The following is a 9,052-nucleotide window of genomic DNA, read 5'->3' as shown; positions in this document are numbered from 1 at the left end:
TGCCCAATATTCACCAAGTGGGACTGGCGCGATTTTGTGTATCTTCTCTTCTGTCTCCCAAGTTGTGTCCGCTGATGGGTAACCTACCCATTGAACATTGTACATTGTTTCCTTGAAGTCGTATTTAAGTATCTTAAAGACATGATACTTCGGAGAGCGAATATGCCTTTTTCAAGTATTTCTCTCGGCCCCCTCTTTCGTGCCAGAAACCGTATAGGAGTAATTCGTGCTCACTCTGCACATCTTTCTCACCCTTCCATGCTGTTTTGCCATCTGCCTCGATTTCGAATTCGAAAAGATATGTGCTCTTGAGGAGTCTACATCGAACAATCCGCGCGGCGCCAGACATTGGGAGAAAGTTGCCAGAAAGAGAACTGGGGCTTGGGCGAAGTGGACGAAGTCGTGGATCATGAGGTGTTGTTGATTGGAAGGATCTAGACCCAGGACGCGTTCATTCGATCAGCAATTGGGTTGGCAATAGTCATAGTGACAGACGTTTGGTGGAGGATGCGAGGGCAGTCGGGAATTATGACCAGTCGTTGATGCCGGTCAATGATGGATAGCTCACTTTCGGCGCTGTACGAAAGTGAATGGTAGTTTATTCTAGAAGTTAGATAGGAAACACAATAGGGGGCTGGTGATTCTATACTGGAATCGCAACGCGTCGTTTAGGAATGTGACGCACGTGTGATTATCCTTCGCTTGAAGCGCTCCTTAGGTTGGGACCTTTTCACAGGGGGGAAGAAATAGATTAATCATATTAGTTTCTTTACCTAGTAAAGTTAGTAAACTTCTTTATAGGTACTCAGTATAAAATTTTGAATGAAGCCTGATTCAGTCGGTTAATGCTCCCAAAGAGGAATGTGACATTGCACGCTATCCAAATTGTCCAACTAACTTGCTTCAAACATCTCATGAGAGATGTGGCCAAGAGAGAATCGACCGTGAACTTATGTACACGGTCGATTCCACCGACAATTTCGTGGCCGCGTCTCCTATTACGAAGCTCAGTGGCTGTAGCCTCCCAGTCATCAAAATCTGACCCCAACAGCGTATTTCATAATGCAAGTATGCCATGACTCTCTGTACTCGTGTGTACATGGCCACGGACGATCACAAGATCCACGGGCACCAGAGACCATAAGCGCCCCCTTTCGCCCAATTAGCCATGCACAAACACAAAAATGCCTCATACCCACTATCGAGGCGAATCTCCTCCTCGCCCGAGCGGTAGGCTGCAGGTTTTCTTACATCTCTTTCCGGGGCCGTACGGGTGATAAACAAGCCCCAGGGGTCTCATATATTGGCAGAAGACTGCAGTGTATTATGCGCCCTCAGAGAACTACAAGTCCTAGGCTGCAGGTATCAAAATTAGGTCCTGTATGTTCTTGGTACTCCCAAATGAAGTAGTGCGAGTGATGATTCTTAGGATACTGACCCCCAGCATTTGCAGACCAGTATCTTGTCAAGGGGGGTGTTATCGAAAATACAGTGCGTCCCAGCACCAACCTCCCAAAGTGCAACTCAAGCTGGCTAGTCAGAGATACATGCCGGTGTAAAAGTTTGCCTATTGGCGAGATAAAGTTGGGTTGTGGAAAGTCGGGTGGGAGGCCCCTGGTCCAAAACCCCCTGAGCCAGGATGTTTGATCAGGCCTCGAGTCGACCTCCGGCCCGTCCCCGGCAAATCCCATTGGTAGAATAGAAGCAATACATCAATGGAAAGAGGCTGCAGGGCTCCTGCCGAGCTCAAGCTTCCTCCTTTTTGTATCTATACTTTCAATCATACTCGTCCTTTTTCGTACCTGTCGCTATGCCAGGAGCTGAAGGGTGTTTAGTACTTGGGCCGGAGAACGAATACATATGAGAAGCCCATGGTGACTAACCGTGGATACAGTCGATTATTGAAGTATAGTCTGTTCGGTATCTGCATTCACACCAGATGAGCAGGCGTTGCTACTGTTACGAACAGACTAGCGGGCTGCCTTGAGGTGAGGGGCGTAGCGATATCGTGACCTCGCTAAGGCTCTCTCTTGAAGTATTGATCTACATCCATGTATGCCGTCTGATATGTACCTGCCGCCTGAGAGGATGAACTACCTTGTTATTTGGCCATGTCTTGTTCTTAGTAGTCTGACAAGTTACCAGCCCGGCTGTGTCTCCCTGTTCCAACTTCATGCAGAGTACCAGTCGTAAATTCATCGACAAGGCGCCATGCAGGCCGGTGAAGCCGAATCAGGCCAGGCCGACCAGGACCCAGAGTCGAGAGCGATCAGGGACATGCAAGATACCTCGGAACTTCAGCCAGCAGTAGATGCATTGGAAAAGTATCACGAGTCCCGACGCAAAGGCTGCGTCGAGGAGCTGGGCCGTGCCATAGGGCAAACCCATTTGGGCGAGCCTGAATAACGGTGGCGGTAAGGCAACCAGAGAAGAGCAGTAAGACAACAAGGTCAGATAAGGCAGTCAGATGCTGCAGCTTTAGCGAGTAAAGCAGATAAGGGCGAGCACTTAGGCCATAGTTGCATACCGCCCCGGAATGACGGGGGCTTATATCAGATTGCACGACATGACAAACCAGCGATCTAAGAGCTCATGTCGCCGGTGATGTGATTAGGGGATATTGAAGCGAGATGGCTGGCTTCTTGTCCAAGCATAGTAAGTAGTACTCGTATATCAGCTGGTTCTGCGTGCGATCGAGATGTACATTACTGCACTAACACTGGGGATAGTCGAATATAAGCCAAGATACCGCCCCTGTACGTAGGTGCAGCCGACCAAGATGCAAGGGAACAGGCAAAGCAACCGGGGTCATTCCCCGTGTGAGTGGGCCAGAATTGCCTAGGGGTGTTATCCGGATGCGTATCGTGCGATGAAGCTGCACTAGACCCAACTGGTCACCCGGTTTGACTGGGTAACTAAGTATGCAAGAAGACGTCCGGTCAGTATGAGTGGCTCTTGAGTCTGTTTCCTCAAGCTCCAAGATAGAAGAGTATATTCGTGTCAATCGTATAGAGCCCCAATATACTGCTCGTTTGGAGGAGGAACTTGCTGCCTTACGCGAGCGGCAGCTAGAGAAGGAGCTATTGCTGTACCAACACGTATTACCTCCTCAGACTCGTATCGTCACTTCGAGTCGGTGGAACTTGGAAGCGCAACTGCCGCACGACCAACAACCTTTTCTGCAGCACCAGCAACAGCTGCCACCTTCTCCAAGCTCCGGACCCCTGGCCATCCAGAGAGAGGCATCGAAGACACCCGAGGCGGAGGGGACATCGCCGAAAACGACAGCATCCGACGAGCCAGATAGCCTGTAAGAGGCGCAGAGTAAGCTACCCAAAACAAAGAAGAAATCGTGGGAGAAGGCAACAGAAAGTTTCTTGGAGAAGGTCCCATCCTCTGAAGAAGATTGGAAAAAGGCAGCAGATAAGGCCAATCTGTTCGCCCCAGAACAGATCGGGGACGCCTTTCGAATCATGACACAACGCCAGAATGGTATTCAGCTTCCACTACCATCACCAGTAGGAGCGACGCCCGAGAATACTGTCAAATCCTACTCTGTATCCAGTGACCCACGCTGATGCATGATCCCATATCTTCGGGGCGTTTGACTCATCACAAACTTCCTGCAAGTGCCCAATAGTCTACTAGAGGACCTCGTATGTTACATCTGTGCCATGATAAAGCTGGACCTGATAGTTACCATTTTGTACTAACTCAGATACAAGAGGCCCAATCTCCATCAGTAACATTATAGTTACCCTCGTCAACTGACCGGGTGGCGCAGAGTTGAGTCGACTCTTCTCGCTGTACTTTCCTCTTGGTGCAGTGTAGTAGTAGGGTACAAAGCGGCAGTGTGCTAAGCATTGTGCCCGTAGCTAATTGGTATCAGTGGTCTCCGATGCATCAGACAGACAACCATGTACATAGAAGTGGGCTGTGTCTGGGCTGGTTTCGGATTCTCCTAGCTCTCGATAAAATATATATATCGGCCGGCCGTGTCCAGGTGAATTCTTTTGATCCTTACATTTCAGCAATCATTCATCCACCCACGAAACTTTTCTATTTCTAGCCTCATCATTACCATCCTGTTCCTATCCACCCCCTGTTTTGAGCAGAAGGCTCTACCACAGTCCATTCGTCGATGATGATCTCATGGTTCTGGTCTTCCCTTGCGAGATCCATACGCGCATCCAAACTGCTCACATACTATTTGAACACGGCAATAGCATGGGCTCCAATCGTCTTAGCCGTAACCTTGCACGTCTACTACAGCTTGACTTTGACAGTCCTAGCGATAAGGACGCCCGTTCACATGTTAACGGCAGCAATGGACTGGGCCCGGGACGCCATGGCGGCAACGACACCATTATACTATTTGATTTTGGTAGTTGAATGGCTTGGGACTGCCCTAGGAGTAGTCATATCCTCAAGTGCTTGGTCTATGGCTACCGAATGGTGTCAGATCGCCGTGGCAGTAGCCATGCCCGCATGTTACTTTCTTTTGCCATTTAAAAAGGCGAAAACCGGTGCCCGAAATGTTAGGCCCTTCATTTGGCTGACATCATCTGTCGTCCTGATTTTGCTGATGGACATGGCCGCCCATTTTAGCTGGTCGGACCTATCCGAGGATGACATCCCCACCGCGAAGGCGATCTATGGCGTCAGTACCATTTTACAGCTCGACGGCCTTTGGTGTTTCGACAAGCAGCCGCCATGGCATACCTATGTTGGATTGTGGACCCTAATGCTCGGATTCGAAATGCTTTTGATCATACAATACCATATTGCGGTGCTGTCTGCCTCAGCCGCACCTCCGCCTGCCTTGGTCTGCAGCACCGAGGCTGCCCTCTTGCGATCCGCTCTGGTTCTCGCGCTGGTGTGTTGGTTTGTAGGGTCCGGCGCGTGGGTAAAAGAAAAGGGAGTTGGGGTGGTGGACAACGAAGACCCGAAGGACGCTGGTTCCGCCCAAGTCCCTGACCCATCCGATGCCTCCAATACTTCCCACGCTTTCCACGCTTCGGACGATGCTGAAGAAACCGAAGAAGCCGAAGAAGACGAAGAAGACGAAGAAGACGAAGAAGGCGAAGAAGACGAAGAAGACGAAGAAGACGAAGAAGACGAAGAAGACGTGTTTCTGGGTACTGATGACGAGGAAAGCGAAGCCATGTTGCAGAAGCTTGTCGATAAACAGATTGCCGAGGCAGGGTCGGGGTGGAGATGGCTCCGTCAATCCGTCACTATTTTCTGGCCCTGGATGTGGCCACAAGGCCAGAGGATGTTGCAACTCAGAGTAGGCCTGACAGTTGCAATAACTCTGCTCGAGACCTTCATTGATCTCATTGAACCGAAGCTATACGGCGACATGATCGACAGCATGCTCGAAGCGAACCAGCAGCGGAGTCTCGACGCCATCTGGCAACCCTCGCTAAAGTTAATTATTACCCGCGTCGCCAGTTCATCGGTAGGTCTTCCGGTTCTAAAAAGCTTCCTTTGGCTGGAGGTCGAGATGTGGCGGGAAAGGAAGCGGGATAGCGATATCCACAGTCACCTGCTCGCGCTTGATGCTTCCTTTTACGATAAGGCACAGGCAAGGGATATTTTGCATGCTGTCGACCTTGGGGTTGATGTTACTGCTGCGCTAGACTTCATCGCCTTCACAGCCTTGCCCAATCTTGTCACTCTTATCGGCGCTGCGAGTGAGGCGTCTGTCACCTACGGGCGGCGCTTCGCCATGATCCTGGTGTACGTTGTGCTGCTGTATTCCATCTGTACCAAGCGCTCCTTCAGGACTGTCATGCCCGAGGTGGACAAAACTGACACAGCAGGCGACAAACTGTACCAGCGCTTTAATAACGGGGTGCTCGGGTGGACGACGGTCACGCGGCACAACCGGGCAGACTTCGAGAGCACGTCTTTTGCCGACGAGTGGTCGACCTTTCAGCTACAACAACGCAATGTGAATATTCTTACCATGAAGTTCCGCTTGGTTTCGGGCTGTGTTAATCAAAGCGGCTACTACATCGCTCTGCTGCTGTTCTTGGCCCGAGATATCAAGACAGGCACCGTCTCAGCAGGAAGCATGGCGGCCTTTGGAAGCTACTGGAACCTTTTGCTGAGCCCCATGCTGTCTATAATTAAAAGTCCAAGCAGGATACTTTCGCAGTTTTATGCCGCCGCCCGACTGCGTCAAATTCTAGAAACCAAGCCGTCCATTATGGATGGCAACGAGACTCTCGAGCCGTGCCAGTGCGAGGTGGTCATAACGGATGCAGAGTTTCGTTACGGCAAGACAAAGATTTTTAGAGACCTGAACCTGAAGTTCCCAGCGGGCCAGACTACCGCCATCATCGGACGATCCGGCGCTGGGAAGTCGACGATCCTCGACGCCATCCTGCGCCTTCGAGAGCTCTCGAAGGGGACTGTCACCATTGGCGGGAAGAATATTCAAGAAATCCAATTTGCATCGTGAGTAGGCCCCCAACTGCCATCTCCTGGCTAGAGTTGTGTAGATATGGAATATTAACTGGCCCACACCAATTTTTCAATTACCAAAGGCTACGGTCACATGTTGGCATCCTGCCTCAGGTTGCGGAAAATATCATCTTTGAAGGGACTATCATGTACAACATTCGCTATGTGAAGCCGTCAGCTTCCAACGAAGACGTCTATAGGGCCTGTCGCAGAGCGCAACTTGACGCAGACATTGAGGCCCGCGAGAAAGGATATGATTCGAGCGCGCGGTAAGTGGCCTTCCCCCCCAAAATTCACGGAAATCTTGATTTGATCGTGTTGCGATGGCACTAATTATGTGCATTTCCCGACGCTAGCACATTGTCAGGCGGTCAGAAGCAGCGCCTTCTCTGGGCGCGCCTATTCCTTGCCCAGCCCCAAATCATCCTCCTGGACGAGCCCGTCGCGTCTCTTGACGGGACCAACGCAGCAGAAATTCAGCAGGAGGCCACAAAACTCTTTGCCGACCGCACAATCATTATGGTGTCGTATGAAGAGTCTCCTCCCCTTGGTGCCAACAGAGGCTCGCTTGCTAACGAACCATAGACACTTGATGTCGTCCGTCTCGAAAGCCAACACAATCTACGTCCTCGGCGAGGGGGGGCAGGTTCTCCAGACAGGCACGCATGACTCGCTCCTGCTGGAAAAAGACGGACACTATGCCACCCTCTGGAGCAAGCACTTGGGGAGTGGATCAACGGTGGAGCGGACTGTGGAAGAAATGCTTGATGCCGTCTAAGTGGATCCAGTACTTAGGTCGGGGGGATGGTGGTGCTACGGAGAAGGAGGCAACGCACCTCAATGTCTATGCAAGGCTCCATAGAACGCAGATGGCGTGACCGGAGATTGACCCCTACTCTATTCGATATTGCAAGGAAGATAAGAGTTATAGGAGAGAACGCCGCCAGGGCCTGGCACGGGCGCAACAACTCAGATTCCCAGGGCTTGAGGCTACGCAGGATTGGTGGCTTTGGATGCGAGGAAGGAAAGCATGGGGGAAGTAAGCTCGAGATTGTTTTACCCAGTAGCTACGTATATTGTAGAAACTCTAATGAAAGCCCCGTCTTAATCGCTCTCGGATGTGTTGCTTGCATGCATCACTTTAGGTCTATTTCTACCCTACATGCGTGTCACACGGGACGGGACGGCGATCTATCCCATTACGTCTCGTCCGTTCTAGTAGCTGGTCCAATCTCTAACATTACAGATGCACGCCTGTATACAACTCGAGTGCTTAGGGGTGACGGCAGTCCAACGAACGATAACCAGTCATATTGTTTTCCGCAACGAGAAATCGGCAAATGCTATTATGGGGACATTGGGCATCCTTCGCGACGCAGGCGCTCTCTCCGCACCAGTCGCGTTGTTCATGAACCTGGTTCTGGACGACACGATGTCACACATATGTGGGCATGTCAGCGCCAACATGGGAGCTGATGGGGGTGCCACCCATACCTGATAAGCCAAGAGCGATAGGTGCCCGTCTTCCTTGTCGATAAAAAGACAAAATATCGCGGCCGCAGGCGCAGCCTGTTGGTTCCGGCGACCTCCGAGCGGTCTAGGCAGCGGTGTGGCAATGGCTCGACTTCATGTAGCCAAGATTAAGCTGGTGGTATAAACCGTTTAGTTTGGATGTGAAGATGGCTTCAAGCCTCGTCTGCGGAGGCAGTGGAACAAGGCGCAAAAAGGGGGTTTGTGCCAATGTCGTTACCACCATCCTCTTTGGGCAGCAGAGCGAGGAGTATCTACCTCGTAGACATTTATAACCTAGTTCCACAGATAGTTGGTGCCTCTTGGCCGAGCAGGATTGCATGATCCATAGCGAAAAGAGTCGACGAGGCTACAAAAGGCCAGTGCATTGGCAGAGGCAGAGAAATGGAGCACCGGCGGTCGGCATGTACAGGGCCAGTGAGGCAACACGGTTCCACGCCAAGGGTTGTTATGTCTGCGAATGGCCCTATCCACTCGACACTATTCTCAAGCCTTATACCTGATCGAAAAAGATGTCACCCAAGGGATCAACGTCGGCCACGGGGACGAATCGCTCAAACAGGCTGTAAGGCATCGCAAAGCGAAAGACAAGGTGACGACGAGAGTGGTGTTTGCCTTTCACCACGGTGAGCCGGTTTCCCCGCATATGCTTAGGTGCTAATTAGCGCTGCAAAACAGAGCCATCAACGCAACTGGGGACCTGGCCGCTTGGTGCTGGGCCGCAATAGCTGCACCACTGTTTCTTTATCCAAAGGAATTTGCATCCACTTTTTTGTCTGTGGGCCACTACATACAGTATATAGCTAGGAAAGACCGCAAAGACAAGTGTCGCACCGATGATGGCTTCCTATGAGAACTGGAACAGTACAGTGCAAATTTAATATTCACAGCGCTAAAAGAACAAGAGGAACCAATCATTTTGAGCTCTCCAGGCTCACAATGGCCGTTACTAGGGGATTAAGTCAAGGGAGCCGATTTCGACTCAGCGCTTCCTAAGCTACTGTAGCGCTGAGGCCCGGCGGCCAAGGCCAGCCAACCCCACAGCAGATTT

The 9,052-nt window shown here is 51.2% G+C and overlaps 1 protein-coding gene across 1 annotated transcript; it reads left to right on the top strand.

The window, feature by feature from the left end:
* Window positions 1–4,348: 4,348 nt before the first annotated feature.
* PG985_005782 (uncharacterized protein) lies at window positions 4,349–7,249 on the top strand (the record flags this gene model as incomplete). The annotated part of the gene is made up of 4 exons (XM_066825551.1): window positions 4,349–6,465; window positions 6,555–6,740; window positions 6,828–6,998; window positions 7,057–7,249. 4 exons carry the CDS (start codon window positions 4,349–4,351, stop codon window positions 7,247–7,249), a joined length of 2,667 nt encoding a protein of 888 aa, XP_066688711.1.
* Between the last annotated feature and the right edge of the window lie 1,803 nt (window positions 7,250–9,052).

The sequence above is a fragment of the Apiospora marii genome, assembly GCF_038362585.1.
Source record: "Apiospora marii strain CBS 49790 chromosome Unknown utg000003l_segment0_segment0, whole genome shotgun sequence".
Lineage (NCBI taxonomy): Eukaryota > Fungi > Ascomycota > Sordariomycetes > Amphisphaeriales > Apiosporaceae > Apiospora > Apiospora marii.
Note: the sequence above shows the minus strand (reverse complement) of the source record. Positions and strands in the feature narration are given on the sequence as shown.